The sequence below is a fragment of the Alternaria metachromatica genome (genome assembly GCF_023757995.1).
Source record: "Alternaria metachromatica strain BMP 0045 chromosome Unknown scaffold_1, whole genome shotgun sequence".
NCBI lineage: Eukaryota > Fungi > Ascomycota > Dothideomycetes > Pleosporales > Pleosporaceae > Alternaria > Alternaria metachromatica.
In genome coordinates this window covers 1,096,592-1,116,252 of record NW_026055492.1, presented here as the reverse complement: position 1 = coordinate 1,116,252, position 19,661 = coordinate 1,096,592, and the positions used below count along the sequence as shown (strand labels likewise).

The 19,661-nt window shown below is 52.4% G+C and overlaps 7 protein-coding genes across 7 annotated transcripts; 3 read left to right on the top strand and 4 right to left on the bottom strand.

The window, feature by feature from the left end:
- Nucleotides 1–1,433: 1,433 nt before the first annotated feature.
- Nucleotides 1,434–4,226, bottom strand: J4E83_000354 (uncharacterized protein; the record flags this gene model as incomplete). The annotated part of the gene is made up of 1 exon (XM_049327317.1): nt 1,434–4,226. One exon carries the CDS (start codon nt 4,224–4,226, stop codon nt 1,434–1,436), a length of 2,793 nt encoding a protein of 930 aa, XP_049193462.1.
- Nucleotides 4,227–7,601: 3,375 nt separating this feature from the next.
- On the bottom strand, nt 7,602–8,201 carry J4E83_000353 (uncharacterized protein; the record flags this gene model as incomplete). Its single annotated transcript, XM_049327316.1, has 2 exons — nt 7,602–8,102; nt 8,148–8,201. 2 exons carry the CDS (start codon nt 8,199–8,201, stop codon nt 7,602–7,604), a joined length of 555 nt encoding a protein of 184 aa, XP_049193461.1.
- Nucleotides 8,202–8,389: 188 nt separating this feature from the next.
- Nucleotides 8,390–9,003, top strand: J4E83_000352 (uncharacterized protein; the record flags this gene model as incomplete). The annotated part of the gene is made up of 4 exons (XM_049327315.1): nt 8,390–8,452; nt 8,505–8,529; nt 8,581–8,902; nt 8,952–9,003. 4 exons carry the CDS (start codon nt 8,390–8,392, stop codon nt 9,001–9,003), a joined length of 462 nt encoding a protein of 153 aa, XP_049193460.1.
- A 770-nt stretch (nt 9,004–9,773) lies between these two features.
- J4E83_000351 (uncharacterized protein) lies at nt 9,774–13,854 on the top strand (the record flags this gene model as incomplete). Its single annotated transcript, XM_049327314.1, has 4 exons — nt 9,774–10,115; nt 10,640–10,765; nt 10,814–11,561; nt 11,972–13,854. 4 exons carry the CDS (start codon nt 9,774–9,776, stop codon nt 13,852–13,854), a joined length of 3,099 nt encoding a protein of 1,032 aa, XP_049193459.1.
- Nucleotides 13,855–15,127: 1,273 nt separating this feature from the next.
- Nucleotides 15,128–16,543, bottom strand: J4E83_000350 (uncharacterized protein; the record flags this gene model as incomplete). The annotated part of the gene is made up of 2 exons (XM_049327313.1): nt 15,128–16,296; nt 16,348–16,543. 2 exons carry the CDS (start codon nt 16,541–16,543, stop codon nt 15,128–15,130), a joined length of 1,365 nt encoding a protein of 454 aa, XP_049193458.1.
- Nucleotides 16,544–16,973: 430 nt separating this feature from the next.
- Nucleotides 16,974–17,940, bottom strand: J4E83_000349 (uncharacterized protein; the record flags this gene model as incomplete). The annotated part of the gene is made up of 3 exons (XM_049327312.1): nt 16,974–17,682; nt 17,729–17,746; nt 17,798–17,940. The coding sequence occupies 3 exons, from the start codon at nt 17,938–17,940 to the stop codon at nt 16,974–16,976; spliced, it is 870 nt and encodes a 289-aa protein (XP_049193457.1).
- Nucleotides 17,941–18,225: 285 nt separating this feature from the next.
- Nucleotides 18,226–19,581, top strand: J4E83_000348 (uncharacterized protein; the record flags this gene model as incomplete). The annotated part of the gene is made up of 2 exons (XM_049327311.1): nt 18,226–19,239; nt 19,291–19,581. The coding sequence occupies 2 exons, from the start codon at nt 18,226–18,228 to the stop codon at nt 19,579–19,581; spliced, it is 1,305 nt and encodes a 434-aa protein (XP_049193456.1).
- Between the last annotated feature and the right edge of the window lie 80 nt (nt 19,582–19,661).

Genomic DNA, 19,661 nt, shown 5'->3' with positions numbered 1-19,661 from the left:
CTCAACTCGAGCGCTTCAACGTCTGGACTGACACTCGGCGCCCCCAAAACGATGCGGAAGACGAGAACAGACGCCGTAGCTACGACACACGACGTACGTACGAATACTCCTCAGACCGCGCCGCTTCTTCCGAGCCAGACGACCAAGCTTTCCGCCTCAGCATCAACGCTAAGTTCAGCCGTCCACACTCGTCGCACCATCACCATACTTTCTCGCTTCTCTCACCCTCATACGATCCTTTCCATCGTAGTGAGAAGTGGTGGGTGGATGAGCGTTGGGAGTCTCGTGAGCGGTCTACCTCACGGGAAAGGACCCGTACACGACGAGATAGCTTCTGGGGCGACTCTCCTTTCGAGGGGAAGGAGAAGGAGACCGAGCAGGAGAAGTGGAGAAGCTATCATAGGGTTGGCGGGAGAGAGGTGGAGAGGGAGAGCGTCAGACCGTTGAGTGGCTGGAGGAGAAGAAGGATTATCTTGGGTGACGACTAGGAAGAGCATCTGGTGATAGAAGAAGGTGCTTGATCCAAACAGTGCTTCTTAGTGTTATAGCCTTTACGTTGTTGTTGGGTTTAGACGGGTTTGATATACTTTAGGCGTCGCGATAGCCTGTTTTTGGGGGTTTGTTTGACCCGAGTAGCAAATGTGGCTAGAGGTGCTTCTGTACCCCGAATGATCTCTAATTAGTAGCTCAATGAGTGATGTGTGCAAGTATACGTTAGGATAAGAGCATGAGCAAGAGCTGGGTATCATCAAGGATGAAGTATGCATTTCCTGCACATATTGCAGGGATGATACTTTCGATGCGTTTGCGTCTGCACGATATTGGACTGCATTCATACCCGTACGACCAGCGCTCTCGAATGAGAAGTAATGCTAGTACAATAAATGAATTACACTAGTCACTCGCAAGACCGCCAGTTGACAGTGGGTCCTACGCAAGCCCAACCCATTGAGTAAAAGCATGGAGCATTCGTGCTGTCATTCGTATCGAAACGAGACAATAATATAAGACAAAAGCAGGTGACCCTAATCGTGGTCGTCTCCATTGGAGTGCCCGTGTGTCCAGGAACGCCAAGAATGCTCAACTGTGTTTCGTACAGCATCGTCCATCCATAACATGCAAGACTCTATGTAACCGCACAAGAGAAAGACAATGAACAAGCAAGAGCCAAGGTATGCAAAGACGCCATATGTGCGCCCTTCATCTGGCTATGTTGGATTCCCACGAAGGCCAACCCTTTAAGGGAGGCAGCACTCAATGGAAACCCTCAAGCCGCGATGAAGGGATGACAGGGATGACGACAGCACGACCGAAACTTTGCGAAACGGATACCAAACACCTTGATCCATCCACGCCTACCCAATGCCTGCATGATATCCCAAGCTCCGTAAACAAAACAAGCATTTTGAATGCCAGCAGAATTGATGACATGACTACAAGAGGCGCAGCTTCTTGGGTGGACCGAGGGAGCTGTTGAAGAAGGAAGACTCTGCGGGGCGCTTCTTGACTGTGGTGAAGGCCTGAGGCGCAGGCTTCATAGCTGACAAGGTCGCTTTCGATGGCGTCGCCCCAAGGAAGATGGACTTTGATGGGGTCTTGATGGCTGATCTGCTGAACAAGAAAGACGACTTCTTGACGGGAAGTGTGCGAGGTGCAAGCGGGCTCTTGTCGTCGAAGAACATGCCAACTTCGCAGTTTTCCTTGTCGTCATTGAAAGAGCGATCGAACTCTGAACTTGTCGGAGTGCTAGGCATCTTGCACTGGGATGAAGGAGGTAGCGCGTACTTGGAAGGAGTCTTGAAAGGTGTGAATGGCTTCGCCGTAGTAGTAGGCAGAGGAGTTGCTGGCTTCGCAACGGATAGGTCGACCAGGTAATGGTCTTCGTCCATACGCTTCTTGTTTGACTCACTATCCAACACCCACCCCACGTTGACACACTTGATGGCTCCCTTGCTTTCAAGGCACTTCTCCAGTGTGGACATGCTTCCATCCTTGAAGAGAACGTGGCCAAGAGACGCATGCGATATGTCTTGTACTACCTTTGCGCCCAGATCCTCGAGCAGACCGCGGAACAAGAAGTTCTGCTCCCTACCGTTCCGTGTGACATCGACGTAGAAGACCATGCCCTGAAGGATGCCTTCGTAGAGGAATAGATCGCTCTCGTCTGCTGGAACGTCTGTCCAAGCGACAGTCTTCTTAGGAGTCTTAGCGTCCATGACCTTCTGAGGTGATCGCAAGGCGGACTTCTTCGGTGACACTGGCTCGAGGGCTGCAAAAGGAGGTGCAAGTTTGAGCGGAGCCAGATGCATGGTGGGATTAGTAATAAAAGGAGAAGCTTCGACAGCTGTGTCCGTAGGTGCGATCTCACTGTATTTGCTAGCTTCGGTGAGCTCAGTGAAGTCGGCAAGCTCGCTTGGTTCCTCGAGATCGAACGAGTCGTTCTTCAGAGTTGAGAATCTTATAGGTGACGGTGTCTGTTTCTTGACTGAAGCAGTGATCTCTTCCTGGAGAGCAGCCTCGAGAGCCAGGCTTGGTGTTGTAGGGTAGTCGGGCAGTTCAGCGAGAGCGCGACGTGGAGTCATTGGTGCCTTAATATGAGCTGGTGTTTTGGGGTAATCGGGGAGCTCGGCCAATGCTGCCTTGGAGGTCACAGGCGCGCTGATATGAGCTGGTGTTTTGGGGTAACCCGGGAGTTCGGCCAGTGCTGTTTTGGAGGTAATGGGCGCGATGATGTGGGCGGGTGTGGCAGGGTACGCCTCAGGAAGCTCCTCGAATGCTTCCTGATCGGTGACGCCCCAGACGATCTGTGCAGGTGGAGTGCCAGAAATCTCCGAACACGAACGCTGGGCGGGCGTCGCATCATAGTATGGTGTCTTTAGCTGGACCGATACCTGGGTCTTTGCATCCGGTGTCAAGGAGACATCGGCCGTAGTCTGGCGGCCCTGGCAGTCAGATTCTTCAACAATGTGCGGATTCTCGACGAGCTGAGGGCCCTCTGGCACTTCTATTGTGGCCTCGACCGCGCTCTCTGCAGCTGTAGAAGTATGACAAGCCTCAATCTGGTCGACTGCTTCTTTCTCCTCAACATCGCTCATGGCGACATCATTATACCCTTGCTCGATGATTTCGGCCTGAACCTCGGGTGTAGCGATTGCGACAGGTGCAGCAATATGCGCAGGTGTCGCGGGATATCCTGCGAGTTCGGTAAGAGCGGCCTTGTTCGACAAAGGTGCGAGGATATGCGAGGGAGTCGTGGGATAGCCGGGAAGCTCGGCGATGGCCTCTCTTGAGGTCATGGGGGCAGTGATGTGGGAGGGGGTTGTCGGGTAGGTAGGGAAATCTGCGAACGGTTTCTCGATTGCCTCCACGACAGGCTGCTCCACCTCTTCCATGACTGCATGTTCATCTGCCTCTACAACAGATTGCTCGATGATCTCCGCAACAGGCTCCTCGACTGTTTGAGCGTCCGGCTCTGGCTCAGACTTCGCCTTAGTGACAACAGCAGCCTTCTTTGTGAGCTTGCGGGCCGGAGCCTTGAGCGGCGACTCCTGTGGGACTGCAGGGGCATTACGACCGCGTGTGGCTCTCGGTACAATGACGGGTGCGGGTGCGGAGGCTTTTGGCACTGCTGCTTTGCGTGTACGGGGAGCTGGCTTAGCAGGCTCGCTGGCGACGGTCTTGTCGACAAATGCAGGCTCGCTCTTCTTGGAAACGGGTGTCTTCTTTGCGGGTGCTTTGCGTACAGCTCTTGATGCTGGCTTGGCAGTTTCTTCGACGGCAGGCTCTGGGGCGACAGCAGGCTTCTCGACCTTGGGTACAGGTGCCTTTTTCACTGCTGCGATCTTGCGCGTACGGGCGGCTGTTGGCTTAGGGGCCTCTTCAATGGCTTCGGGCTCCTCTGTAGCGGCAGGCTCCTCGGCTTTGCGACCACGCGTCGCCCTCACTGCTGGAGCAGGGGCGGGTGCGGCTCTGGTCTGGACCTTGATGGTGCGCGCGGCCTTTGTCGCAACAGTCTTCTTGGCCATGGGCGGCTCAGCATCCTCAGGCTCAGCCCTGGCTTTGCGTTTCACAGCAGTTGTCTTTGTGGGTTTGGCCGGGGCAGGCGCTGGCTCAGCAGCTTCCTCGACTGCCTTCTTCCTGCCGCGTTTGGGAGGGGCGTTGAGCGTGTTGGGGGGTGCAGAGGCGACCTCTGGGGCGGTTTTCGCACCGCGACGTGTAGCGACCATGATGTCTGTCGATGTTCGCTGTCTTGGTGGTATGTCGTTGTCGGTCTGGGGTGAGACTGGTTCAGTCGAGGTTGTGGACGTGCTTGCCGTGTTGTGTTGTCAAAGCGCGAACGACGACTAGCCGCATCGGGACACGCGTTGCTCCAGCAACAATCCATGGATCGCTTGGCCGCCAATCGCCCCTGTGCAAACTCACAGCAGCAGACACTTGGGTGCGGACGAATGACCATCATGCCTATCGATTGTCTATCACCCATTCAAAGCTATACGTATGACTTCCATGCCCACTCCACAGACCAGCACCCTCGCATCGCCACCACCATTGCCTCCATCAAGCACCGCCATACTCGACGCATCTGCAACATTGGTCTTGATTCTATTTATTCTCTGGACCGTCAGAGCGCCTTCATGCTGTGCTGCAGTTTCAGCTCCAGCTTCGGAGTTTGCCTTTCGCAGTACAATCCGCCACAATCTGATCCACTCGTCATTTCCTGATGTGACGAGGAAAATGTGTGATTTATGTCTGAAGAGAGCGCACGACGTTACTGCAGAGCCATGTGCGCGACTGACGAGGATGGGTGGCGGAACATGGGTTGTCGTAGGCGAAGTCGACGACGGCAAAGACGTAGACTGTGCGAGTACACACGCCAGACTGCCATCGTCACCACCGGATACGATGAGCCAGGTATCCGCACTAATGGCTCGGGATGTCATGGCTTTTGATGAGCTTTGATGTATCCTTGCCGGATGATGCCATGTCAAATGATCATTTGACCCAGTGGATCTTCCACGCGATCCTTCGGTTTCTGCCATTAGCGGCCATACTACAATATGGCCATCGGTACCAGCTGTCAAGACCTTTTCTCTAGAGAGGAACATGCACTGTGTCAAACAGGATGTAAAGTAGAGACCCTTTCCAAGAGGCTGCCATGTGACAGTAGCGGCAGGATCATAACGATAGATCTTGTCAAATCAGCGCCATGCTACATTGAGAATACGGAGATCAGCTCACCTTGATGCTGGAATCTGAGAACACCATCGTGATAGTATGTGCGGATCCCGATGTGGTCACATCGAAAGACATGAGTCTCAAATCTGCGTGCTCACTTTCTGGCGTGTACACATGTTCGCACACGACTCCAATGTCAAGAGCGGAGGCGGGTAAGTCCCGGATCCGCCATACATAGACTGTGAAAGAAGTCAGCAGCAGCTTTGCAGCGTTGTACCCAAACCTTACATTCTTCACAGCCACCGCTGCTGAAAAGATAGTCACCGTCTTGCGACCATTGTAGGTGCTGAATCCCCGTGGTGTGCTTGCGAATAGTCCTTTGGCATATCAGATCATGATCAACATGGCGGAAAATCTTGATATCGGTATCCTCAGCGCCTGTGGCGATGAGCGGGTGAGATCTACCGTTCATCTCCGATGCAACTGCGACCGCCTTGATCTCACGTCCATGACCCCCTCGTCGAACGACAGTATGATTCGGTCTGTTTTGACTGCATATATGCATACTAGAGGCTCGAGTCCATACTAGGATACCTCCTAGCGACGAATGTGACCGGAAGGCCCAACTTCTATGCGCTCCTCCGGTTTCGATGCTCATGACTTGCTCTTCGCTAGTGACATCGTAGAGATACCATTTCTTGCTTGAGAAGCCGTGTATGAGGAGATGGTCGTCCTGGAAGTATAAACCTTCAATGTTTGGTCCGAATGGTACCGCAAGATCATGCACCAGCTCGACAACGTTTGCAGATGCATCGAACTGGTGTACGCTGAGACGCCCATCTCTTCCTACGGAGAACAGATGGCCGTGTACGGAGCCTAAGGAGCCTCCAGATGAGGGACACCATGTAAGAGAAGTGACTGCTTCCGCACCGTGTGCTTTCTCAATGATCCGTAGCAAGATAGCAACATCCGTACCCCCCTCACCTTTACGGATTTCATACAGTGCGATCGAACCCCGACGGAACCCAATGATGAGAATGTCTCTCCCGGGTATTCTTGCATAAGTCATACTCGTGATGACCGAACCGGTCGAAGATTCTGCAATGGGTATCTGCACAACTCTCAGAACGTTCGTGTTGCTATCAGGGTCCACGTATAGCAATTGCGCTTCACCTTGACCAACAAGGGTCACAAGTAATGCCGCCGTATTTGGACCATCCGTGTTTGATACCTCCACAGCGAAGATGTCTCCGACTTTGCTACCAATGGCATGCAGATTTGCCAGGGTATTAGACTCCTTACTGTACACGTAGATGTTGCCGCTACTACCAGCGATGTAAGCGAAACCAGGACGGCAGCCACTCGTGCAGACAGAATAACCAGAAAGATCTTTCAGTTCATCGAGTAACTTTGAGTCTGAAAGGAGGCTTGATTGACATGGGGCTGTCCTGGACGAAATGGCGCCGATAAGTACGTTTCCAGAGTTAGTAGTAAGCAGAAATGAGGTTTCATCGACAAAGCAATAGCTCCTGAAGAACTCTGCTTTCCTTGGAAACTTTGGACCGTCCACAAATTCAGGCCTGTTTGGATCAGGCTCGGCCACTCGCGCCCATGATAATATGTCGTGTACAGTATACTCAGCGATCGCACCACGTAAGTTCTTCTCTGCCTGCAGGATGCGCAATAACGGGGAAGCGGTGACTTTACTATCAGCGCCACCTGCAATAACCTGCTGTATTCCTGTTGAGTCATTGGAAACAACACTCGACCACAAGTTCTTCCCGCTATGATGCGCGGTGCAGTCAAGTTCTAGCAACCTGTAAGGAAAGCTCGTGCTACTTCCGGGGTTTGGCGTAAGTTCCCACGTCCTTGCAGTTGCATCTTCACCGGCAGACTGGAGCAACAGTGATCCATTGCATGGCGATGCTTCGAGAAAGCAGACCGTCCAAACGCGTGAAAGATGACCCCACCCGATGGCGAGACAGCTCGAGCTATTAAACTCATTTGAGTCGAAAGCTTCGTTGGTAAAGCCGGTATGACGAGTTCTCAGAATCTCCAAGTCATTGCTATGAGCTTCCGAGGTAGTGGCACTAGTGTTCACATCCGATACGTCCCATATTCGGATTGTGCGGTCATCGCTGCAGCTTGCTACCACTCGCCTCAGTCTTTGACAACATTCGGTGGGTAGCTCTTCCGAAATCTTGACCCCGAAAATTGAGCCCTCGTGACCCAAAAAGACGCGATGAATACGGGAGGCGGATCCACCGCCGCCATTGTCGGACCATGACCAGTATATAATCTCACCGAACGCTGTACCAGCAGCAACAAGGACCTGGTTTAGATTCTCCCAGAACAGGTGAGCGGAGTAGAGGATAGATCGAGAACTTGAAGTAAGCTCAGATACAGCTACATCAATGTAACTGAAATCAAAATGTCAGCAAGAAAATGATACTCCAACGGATCAATGTGTGGTATGCGCACTTGGTCATGTGGAAGTCGTCCGACGTCCTTTGTTCCATCTCAACGTGCAGCAGTGCGTTATGAGCAGTGACAGCAATGCAGGATCCTTTGTGGTACTGAGCATCGTCATCCAGGCCTTTGGGACGAGGAGCGAGATCAAGAATCCAATCTGAAGCTTTCGCGACGTTGGAGAAACATAGGCTCAGGCCTTGTTGGCCAACTTGATCTGCAAAGTCAATCTCGAGGGCGCGGACCAGTCTTCCACCCCAGATGACCAGTTTGATAACGTGCGCATGCTCTTCCGAAAAGACGCGTATTCCATGGATTGCTTGAGCTTTGAAGACGCGCTCCGAAGAGATGTACCGCGAGTCGCTGGCATGGTGGAAGCGTAAAAAGGGGCCTTCTGCAGCGATCAGCAGAGCGCCGCAAGAGGCCAGTGCTGTCACTGGTACGCGAATGCATTCATGCTGCGGTGATTAGCTGCTGTCTGGCTCGGTGCAATGCAGACTCACGTGTAGAGTTGGCAACATTGGCTCGCCAGAATCATATGTGAGGTTGGTGTTCATGATGGGAAAATTGGGGTTGAGTCAGCCCCGCGAAGTGTGGCGGGCGTGGCGGGGCAATGACGGAGTGCGTTTCCGCGATTTTTTGTCGACCTTCACCGCGCTGATTGCTGCTACAAGCACCCACATCACTCTCTACACTCTCACTTCAAACTACCCATAGATAGTATTTCCCTAGCAAAATCGCCAACATGTCTCTCGCAGGCCCACTAGGCACGAGCATCAATCCAGAGGAGACTGAGAACTTTGAGGATGCAGGTACCCCAAAGCCAGCGCGTCGACAGTCATCGCTAACAGCGTCTACAGATCGAGAAGCAGTTCGCGGTCAAAGGTACAGATCACGAGACCTGCCGGTCGCGACCATGCTGACAGTATCACACAGTTGTGCAGCACATGGAAACATACTGGAAGATCCTCGAGAAAGTACCCGGCTCCAAGCTGCGACTCACCAAGATCGACGACGAAATCTACGAACACCTCAAGACGGAATTCCCCGAGTTCGACGCATCAGCCACACTAAACGAGGATGAGATGAAGAGCAAGGAGGGGAAGGAGCGATGGCGCAAGTTCATCAGTGAGTACGAGAAGAAGGTCGAGGACTACAACTTCGGCACAATGCTGCGCGCAAGTCCCAAAATGGAATACAGCCAGGAAGGCACAATATTCGCTGTTCGAATGCAGTTCTACGCTATTGAAATCGCACGGTAAGCTACGCCCTGGATATAGCGGCGCGCCCAATGCTGACATGCGCAGTAACCGAGAAGGCCTGAATGACTGGATATACGAGAAGGCGCAGGGCAAGTAGTTCGCCGCAGGATGATCCTGGAAATTCTAAATTCCAAGTTATTGTTCGCAAGGGACGCCAATACGCGGCTGCATTGCCGACATCCGGCCCGTCACTTGTTCGTCGCTTACGAGCTCACGTTCTTTGTCGGCCGCCCAGCTATGACCGTCTATGAATATCTGTCATGCAAGCCACTGGATCATCGGTGGAGTACCATATTGGCTTGGTAATTGACGTATTGGTGAACATGTAATCTTCGTCAGTTGCCGGCCTATACTGTGCATGTCAACTACAAGACCAACAAAGCGCTGAATCGGGAGTGTCGCTCTCAGCTCACCATCCGCTGATGACCTGCGCGGAGGAAGCCACTGTTTCATCTCGTTTTAAAGTGATCGCATGAGTGGATGCAATTTTTGGGCTTTTCGTGAAGGCGGCGATTGGTGGCTGGAGAACAACGTCAAGGAAAGACAAAGTAAGCGACGAAAGCAGGTGCGCGGAAACCATCTTTCCAGGGCTACGACCACATGGCCGCCACAAACTAGTCCATATGTGGTAATTCCCTATTCTCTGTTCTCACTTCATCTCTTTGGGTCGCTCTTACCTTTTGTCGATTCCACCACCTTACACTCTCTTTTCGCAGTCGCTGCCGGCGAGTGGTCAAGATGGTGACGATGATTAATCCAAACGCGACCGCTCGTTCCGAAAAGCCGCCGTCTCTGAATGATGAGGATCAGGATTATATAACGAACGTGGGATGGAGGACGTTGTTCACTTTCGCCACAAAACAGTATATGCCCGCACTGCTTGGCGGTATTGCGATGGCGTCCGTCGCTGCGCTGTCCATGCCCGCTTTCGCAATCCTCTACGGTCTCGTATCTGGTCAATACACAAGCTATGGCGAAGGATCGAGAAGCAGCAGCCAACTCATGAGCAACATGGCCAGGTTCTGCGTAATTCTTACCGCTCTCGCAACACTCAACTGGATTGCCGATAGTTTCTACTATCTCTTCTTTCTCATGTTCGGAGAGCTCCAGGCGAGGAGTGCCCGCAACAGAATCTTCGATGCTCTTATCAAAAAGGATATGGCTTGGATCGATACGCGGGAGGATGGAATCGCCGCATTTCTGCCGATAGTACAGATGTAGGTGCCACTCTAATATCGGAATCGCCGTAGAAATACGTTCGCTAAAGAAGATCCTTGGGGGTCGCTTTTTACTATTCGTGGAATCTAACATTGGTCGTATTGTGTACAATACCAGTTCTATACTTGGTTCAATCCTCAGTGGCAAAGCGGTTGTCACTACGAGCACACGAGCATGCCGAGAACTTGAAGTCGGCACTGAAATATACTACGACTGCAATGACAAGTATTGAGACGGTTAAATGCTTCAACGGGGAAAGATACGAACTCCACGTCTTTACCAGTATCGTCACGATTGCAGCGAGCTTATACAGAAGCGTGGACAATTTCCGCTCTATGCAGATCGGCATTATGCAATTTTTTACGATCAGCGATTTTGTTCAAAGATTCTGGTATTATAGTCACCTCGTCGAAACCGGGGAAAGTGACCCAAAACAGGTCCTCATGACGTTCTGGGCAGCACTTATGGCAATGTCTGGGATGACCCAGATAATGCCTCAGCTGATTGTATTGCAGCAAGGAAAGATGGCCGGTGCAAAATTAAGTGTGCTTATGAAGTTGATTTCAACGAGCGATCAGCAATTCGAATCGCAAGGCAAACTGCGGCCTGAGAGATGTACGGGCCAGCTCGAGTTTCGAAAGGTAATGCTTCTCACGTCGCGTCGATGCTCCTTACTAACTATTTACCAGGTCACATTCTCATATCCTTCACGCGCAGACGAGACTGTCATTCGAGATGCTTCGCTTCTAATCCGGGCTGGAGAGACGACCTTTGTCGTCGGCAAAAGGGGTTCCGGAAAGAGCACACTAGCACAACTTCTCGTCCGCTTCTATCGGCCTTCTTCAGGACAGATATTCCTGGATGACGTTCCACTCGAAGATTTGGACGTCAAATGGTTACGACAGAAAGTCATGCTTGTTGAGCAGCACAGCGTGCTGTTCAATGATACTATCCGCCACAATCTCGCTCTTGGTCAGCTAGGTGATGCAGTGGATATGCAAGATATCCGCAATGCAGTCAAGTTTGCTATGCTAGAACCTGTTATGGAGAGCTTTCCCAATGGACTGGATACTGAACTCGGCATGAAGGGTGGCTCATTGAGTGGAGGGCAGAGACAAAGAATGGCTCTAGCTCAAGCTAGGATTGGGATCTCGCCGGTGCTGATCCTGGACGAATCAACCAGTTCTCTTGATTACGTTACACGAGCCGAGATGCTTGACGCTATACGAAGCTGGCGGAAAGGGAAGACAACGATTATCATTACCCATGACATCTTGCAGATCCGACCCAACGACTTCCTGTACTTGCTGGACAACGCCCGGGTAGTACAACAGGGGTGTCGAAAAGAGCTCGAGTCACAAAATGGATCTTTCAGTCTTGTCTTGATACGCACACCGAGGCTGACACAGACGATGAGTCTGATGATCATGAGGACGAGTCCTATTGGGGGCCTGAAGCTGGTGACGGCAATGTGGAACACGAGGAGTCACGGACAGCCCGGATCATTTCTATGACACGTCCGCTATCTGCTGTTCACTTTGGACAGTCAGTGCTGGAGACCTATTCTGAGAATACCTGCGCGTCTTGGGGCTGTACTATACCGGTCGATGTAGGCCCAGGCCCAAGGCTATCCATCCATGAACAGACGGCTGATAGAGGCGGTAAGATGGAGCCCATTGAGACGAATCAAGCATCTCCAGATTCTGTGGCATCGAAACATCTCCCGTCTATGCCGTCTCCTGTCAAGAAAAGGATCTTATGGAAAAACCATGGCTCGAGACCTATTTCAAGGTCGAATCTCCACAGACGCTCTCTGTCGTTTTCAAAAGAACATAGCTCACTTTCAGACCCTAAACTATCTACGCGACCAGTCTCGCCGATCGGTCCGTACTCGCGACCCTTTGCGACCAACGAGTCTGTCCCAGTTCTTTCGGACGCACCGAAGAAATCTTCGAGAAACGATAAGCTTCTTCAGAGAATCGAACGCTTCCGCAACAAGAACCCTAGTGAAGACAAGGATTTCCCGGCCGCTTCTCTTCCTATGAAAGAGATAGTCATGTCTGTATGGCCCGCTATAGTCTGGGGTCCGCGTCTCCTCATTCTAGCGGCATCCTTCAGCGCAACGATTCATGCTGCATGCAAACCAGTATTTGCATGGGTTTTCGCCCAGCTTTTGACTACTTTTTACGTGCCTGGCGCTAGGAAGGAAATGTCCCAAAAATACGCCCTCGTCATTCTTGGTATTGCCGCTCTCGATGGTTTATCGTGCTACTTCATTTTCTTGCTCTCAGATACAGTAGCGCAGACGTGGACTCTTTCGCTGAAGAAGGAAGCCATGCGGCGCATCCTGATGCAACCACGGAAGTTCTTCGACAAGGAAGAAAACAGCGTGTCGCGGCTTGCCGAGATGTTGGATCACTCTGCTGAAGAGGCCCGAAATCTTCCAGGCCGGTTTGCTTGTGTCTTTCTCACTATGAATCTTATGGTTTGTATTTCTATCTTTTGGAGCATGGTCATAGCATGGCAGTTGGCCCTAGCTGCTCTCGCAACCGGTCCTGTTCTCTTCGTAATCACGAAGTGTTACAACGTTATCAGCAGCCGCTGGGAAAGATTGGAAAATGAGGCCGCTGACAAGGTTGGTCAAGTGCTCCAGGACGCGTTCGTCAGTATCAAGACCGTTCGATGCCTAGTTTTGGAAGATTACTTCAAGGAAATGTATACCAACGCAACTGCCGAAGCCGTAAATGTCGGCATCAAGCGCGCAATATACTGTGCATCCATTGACGGACTTTCATTCACTGGAGCCATCTTCGTAACTATCCTGCTATACTGGTATGGAGGTTATCTCATGTCGAAAGATGAGTACACTGCCAATGAAGTGTTGGAATGCTTCTTGGTTCTCATGCTTAGTGTCAATCAAGTTAGCTATATGGCGAACTACGTCACTCAGGTCAACATGGCAAGGGATGCTGGGTCACGATTACTACGTCTCGCACGACTACCAAAGGATTCACACGAGCTCACCGGCGAAATTCAGATACAGTTTGCAGATGACATCTCGCTAAACAAGGTCACCTTCATTTACCCAGCCCGGCCTAAGATTCGAGTACTGCATGAAGTGTCGTTCCAAATTCGACAAGGGAGCTGCACCGATATGGTCGGATCCTCGGGGGCAGGCAAATCTACAATTGCCTCTCTCCTCCTCAAGCTTTACCAAATAGGAAACAGCCCACTCGCATCCTCCAACCCGTCAGGCGATATGACCGTCTCGAATTACGATATCAAGACCTTGCATACTACCATCCTCCGTTCCCGGATGGCCATAGTATCACGAACGCCCGTCCTCTTCCCCGGCACTATCGCAGAAAACATCGCCTACGGCCTATCCCGTTTCCTTCCCGAAACAAGCATCAAAAGCATCCGCGCAGCCGCCTCCGCAGCTGACATAGCTGAGTTCATCGACAGCCTGCCCCAAGGCTACAACACGCCTATCGGCGAAGGCGGCACATGTCTATCCGGAGGCCAAGCTCAACGCGTCTCGATCGCACGCGCCCCCGTTAGAAACCCCGATGTGCGTATCCTCGACGAAGCAACGAGCGCGCTAGACGTAACTTCCGCTCAGATCATCCGCGAGACCATCCTCAGTCTCGTTCACGGCATCGAAGACACTGGATCCACCATATTCCCCACCCATATCACCCTGGAGCCGTTCAGGTTGGTTTTGGGATGAGATAGAGGGGAATTGGGATTACAAAGTTGGATATCCCCTGAAGCAGCGGATGACTCTGGGTAGTGGTAGTAATAAGGGCAACAGACCGAAGAAACGGATGACGGTCATCATCATTACGCATGTGCGGGAGATGATGGCTATTGCTGAGCACATTGTTGTGTTGGATCAAGGAAGCGTGGTTGAACAGGGTAGCTTCAACGAACTGAAGAGGAAAAGGCAAAGTGCTTTTGGAAGGTTGCTAAGGGGTACGAGGGAGTAAATTGATTGAAGTAGGAGTTTGAATGGCGAAAATAGCCATTTGTCTTGTTTTTGAGAGAGTTTTGTGTCTATCTCTTCTTTGTATAATTTCAAATACATGCTGCTCTCTCGATACTGATGTGTTCATGTTCCTTTGTGCAAGCACGAAACTGAACCGTTACATAAATACTAATTATGCTGCTACTTGACAGACTGTAATACATCAGGTTTAGAGCAGGCAGCAAACTGGATAATAACGTAGCCGCCCGTGGCACCTAGGTATGCACGTTCTCTTGCGCATTAATATGGTACTGCAGGAGAGAACGAGGCGTGTGGCCCTTTCTTTCGTGTCTATATAGTTAATCTGACGATACTTCACGAAGAGACATCAAGCCTATCATGCGAGTGGAAACCTCCAAGAACAAAAGATTTATTCCTAGTTGATGATAGCTATGGCGTTTCTTCCCTTATACCGCACGCGCTTCCTACGGCAGACTATCGTTCAGTCTCACAGACAAGCGTACAAGAAGGCGGTAAAGCAAATATTAGAACCTCGTTCGAAGTGGATGGTAACATTCTTAGCCGTAAATGGGCGGCAGAAGTACCATGACCATGTAGCGAACGAGGCAATTGTGCAATTTTGTTGTAAAGCAAGAATGAGCGCAAAACCACACAAGGAGAGAGTGCTCGTAGAGAACAAACCCAATAACAAGGTATGCTCTTGAAAAGTGTAGTCGACCCCGGTCAAGTCGTTAGATGTAGCGACAGCTCTGGGTTGACTGTGAGTGGAAGGATGTGGGACATGATGCTCCGTTGGACCAGTTGCTAAGACCTGCGATCATTTTTTGCTCAGCGTTGACATGATGTGATGTAGACTAAGGGGCCGCGAGGTCACCGTACTGTCCAGTACCTGTCCTATCCTGCTCAAAGCCCCTTGTGTGCTGATGGCTCATGTCTTGATCGCGTTCGTTCCGTTCGATGGCGGCGTTGTGAATTTCGACTACTGCGTTGCTACTGACGCTCATCTTTCGGTTTGCTAGTTGGGCTCCCATAGCTTTCGCCGTCCACCGCCGCGAACTGGGCCCACTTTGGGGGCAGGGCGAGAGAAAGAGTCTGGATCGAGAGGCGCATTCGGATCATGTCGAGGAGCTGGTGGAGCTCGGAAGACTGGGCCTGGAGGAACGTATGCGCCGCGCGATGCAAAGTTACCACGGCCCCGGAAGGCTGGTCCACCGCGACCGCGGGGCGCCGCATGAGCTCCACGTCCACCGCGAGGGGACTGTTGCTGGTTTGTGCGAGCAAAATCGTTCGGGTCGAAGACGTGTTGGTTGCCGGTAGTCGCGGCAGGGCCTCGAGGGGCGCGCTTGAAAAGTACCTCGTCCTCGTCATCGGAGATGTCTTCGGGCTTAGTCTCGTTTACGTTCGTGTGGATGGGGCTGGACTTGGGTCGCTCTGCGGCCTTGGGTGCGATTGGAGAGGCGCTCTTAGCAGCGGTCGCTTCGACCTCTAGCTTGTGGATGGTCAGATGGTTCTTGTATTCGCGGTCTTCACGAGCAACAGCATCTCGGAGCTGCTCAAGGCGTTTAGCACGGATGCCGAACTTCTGAGCGATGGCCTGCTTGGCAGAATCATTGGTGAGGAGGATGAAGGACTCCAGGGCCGCATCTGGATTGCCCTCCTTGTTGATGCGCCACATGATGTGATTGAAGAGGGGCTGGAGATAGACAGGCACGGAGCCTTTGGTCGTCTTGTCAGCGCGAGCCATATCGGTACTGCTGCGTGCGGTACGGTCGGGGGACGCTCTGAGTAGCGTGGCTGCCTTGTCTGTGTGTGGGGTGGCGTCGACTGGCCCGGACGCCGTGCTCGAACGCGAACCAGGCGACTCGGGAGTCTTGGACACGTTCTCGAAGCTGTGCGTAGAGCTGATGGATGTGCCATCGGACATGTCGAGGGCGTTGAAGGAGCTTTCGAGATCCTCGTGGTAGTCGTCCTCGTCCGACTCGCTATCCTCCATGGAGAGCAATGTGTCGGGTAGCAGGAAGTGCTCCACCTCTCCCCACGTCGTGTAGGCTTCGTCGACGCCTTCGAGCTGGACACGGCTCGCGGCTTCATTGGACGTGACTTCGTCGAGCCACTTGACGGCTTCGCGGGCGTCGGCGTGGATGCGCTCAGTGCCGTTCTTGAGGCGGTGGAGCTGGGTAAGGGCTTGTTGTGCGTTAGTCAAGGGGACAGGGAAGCTGCGATGCTATGGCCTACTGTGCAGCGGGACATAAAGACGTATAGCGTCCTGGGCGATCCACTTGCGGATGCCATCGCGGGTGCTCTTCTTGACGCCGGCGATCAGAGCGGTATCGTCGACGATGCAGTTGAATACCTTGCGCTTCGGTGGCTCGGGTGCGCGCGTGGCGGCCTCGGGCTTGCCAGGCCGCGAGGGGCAGGTACTGCGACGCATGATTATCGCCGATGTGCCTCGCAGCCGCGGGTAGTGAGGGTGTAGTAGCGATCGGCTATGGCGGTGCGCGGATGGGAGTAGTAGGCAGCTTGGTTGGTGAACCACGGTTCCGGCTGGAGCAGGGCTAAGTGCGGGTTTGTTGTTGGGCGCCAGTACGTGCCATGGGTGTCGACGCAGGATTTCAGGGTGTGCGCATTAGATTTGCGCTGGCCAGTCGAAGCGCGGGAGCGAGGTCATCAGTCTTGGGCATGGTGCAGAGGACCATAGTCGTTGGTGTCACTGTCACCGACACGGGCGTGTGAAGTTCGGGCCTGCATCACCGCACCATGATGCCCACGCCAAGTGGGGTGCGCCGCGCCACCCACCCAGCCACACCGGAACAACTGCACAGGAATGATATCTTGCATTTCATTCGCCTTGGTAGTCTGGCTCAGTAACTTTCTACCTCCCTGGCACTGCTCATATCTGGCATCCAGCCCTTGGGACGCTCGTTTCCACGCACAGTCAAACCATAGAGACCCTTCTCTACCTTGTCCACGCACTCGCGCATCACGGGCATCTTCTTCGTCTCCAACTCTGCTGCAAACTTGGACCCTCCCGGTGCGTCGAACATCTCGAGCTGCAGCCGGATCGCCCTCAGGTCATCCAAGACAGTCCGCGGCTTCTGGCTTTCATTCGCAGCTGATGCTTCCTCGTCGATGTCCATCTTGTCGCCAGCATCGTCTTGGCCATTACCTTGCTTCAGCCTCTTGTTCGCCTCTGCTTGCTTGCCAGACGGAAGTTTGCCGTTTGTCGCCATGCTCGTGACAGAGAAGCGCATCAGCTCGCCAGTCATATCGCAGACACCGAGAATGTAGTCTTCTGGCGTAAAGGAGATAGGTCCAGCTTCGCCGCTCATAGCAGCGATACGGGCCTTGGCTTCATTGTACGAGATCAGTGATTGTGTTTCAAGGTAATGCTGGAAGCTAAGCGCTTCCATGAACTCTTGATTGCCGCCCGTGATGTTGTGCGAGTAGCGGTAGGCATTCAGGCCTTGAAGGTCGGCGGCGATGTTCTTGTAGCGATCTTCAATCGTCTCCCAGTACTCCGCATTCTTCTTGGTGACCCATGGTGGTACTGCTTGGCCAACAGCGCGGACCCTTGTCAGGTCAGTGTGTGTTTGGTAAGGCCATCATGAAGACCTACCTCTGGAGAGTGAAGATGCTGCACAGTTGTTAGCAATCGGCTACAAGAACCTCGAACATTGCCTAGTACATCTTCTTGCTCGACGCGGTGATGTCACGGGACGCCTTGATGATTCTCTCTCGTCGATCATGGTGTTCATCCAGCTCTGCGCGGAAGCCTTCGAACATCGACACAAAGGGCGATTGAGATTGCTCTGGCTTCTCGTCCGCCATTGCTGCGTCTCTCGGTCGTTTGAGGCCCATGAATCTGCGTGGATGGTGAGCTTATACTCAACGTCAGGCAAACGCTGGGATTGTCCGCTAGTGCACGTCCTCACGTGGACGCTATCGCGTTTACGGACTAAGGCGCTTTCGGCTGCCCTCACTCCCGGAGAGTCCATCCTGTAGGGTTTCATCAACACACCACCCAGCGAGATCAGTTCCGATCCTCCTATCATCGGGTTCGCTTTTTTCAGCGTCTTGTCTGGTCAACTTGGCTTTTGTAATGCCGGAGACAACATGGCTCTTTTCTTTTTCTTTCGCAGTCCACCACTGGTCTTCACAACGTCAATCGTCCTAAGAGTTGTCTTCCTGTTATATGGACTCTGGCAGGATGCGAATTCACCTATGAAATACACCGACATTGACTATTATGTCTTCACGGATGCTGCGCGCTACATCTCGCGCGGCCAATCCCCTTACGCACGGGACACGTATCGTTATACGCCCCTCCTGGCGTGGCTCATCTACCCTACTGTATGGTCTGGGCAATTCTGGTTTTCTTTCGGAAAGGTCCTGTTCGCCATCGGCGATGTCGCTACAGGGTGGATGATGTTTCGTATTTTGAAACAGTACAAGAAGATGAGCAATGAGCGAGCCCTCAAATTTGCCAGCATTTGGCTGCTGAATCCAATGGTGGTCACTATCAGTACAAGAGGTAGCTCCGAGGGACTGCTTGGAGTATTCGTGACTGCATTGCTTTGGGCGGTGTTGGCAAAGCAAAGAGCACTTACTGGGTTCTTGCTCGGGTTCGCAGTGCACTTCAAAATCTACCCGTTCATCTACGCAGCCTCTATTGTCTGGTTCCTCGATGACACGCAAGTCGCAACAAGGGCAGATATCCGACAGCAACCATCGACTTCCTTGCTTGAGAGAACGCGCAACTTTCTCAATCCCATGAGAATATATTTCGCACTCTACAGTCTCCTTGCGTTTGCGAGCTTGAACCTGCTTATGTACAAGGTTTACGGATGGCCATTCCTCGAGCACAGTTACTTTTACCATCTGACTCGTACGGACCACCGCCACAACTTTTCGCCTTATAATACGCTCCTCTACCTGAAATCGTCCCCAACGCCTACGAACTTGGAGCCGACCACATTATCTTCCGGACTGGAGCGTTTGGCATTCCTTCCGCAACTGCTTCTCAGTGCTTTCTTTATACCACTAGCGCTAGCGAAGAAGGATCTTCCGAACACGATGTTAGCCCAGACGTTTGCCTTCGTTACCTTCAACAAGGTCTGCACAAGCCAGGTAAGCGATACGATGGATTGTCGGTCTTGCATGAATACTAACTCTGTCGAGTACTTCCTCTGGTACATGATGTTTCTCCCATACTACCTTCCAGATTCGACTCTCCTGCATTCAGCGCCCATTGGGATCACAGCACTTCTGCTCTGGCTTGTGGGCCAAGTTGCCTGGCTCCAGCAGGGCTTTCAACTTGAGTTCAACGGTTGTTCGACCTTTGTTCCCGGACTCTGGGCTTCGAGCATACTCTTTTTCCTCGTCAATGCTGGTATTCTTGGTGTCATCATCTACGACACTGAGCATAAGAAACCAGGGAGAAAGGCTGCCCCAGAGAAAAAACCTTCATAGCCCCATTTTTGCACGTCATCTTTACGCAAACACACATCAGCTCAACCCATATTCGGCTCCATCCACTGTGTAGCTTCCCC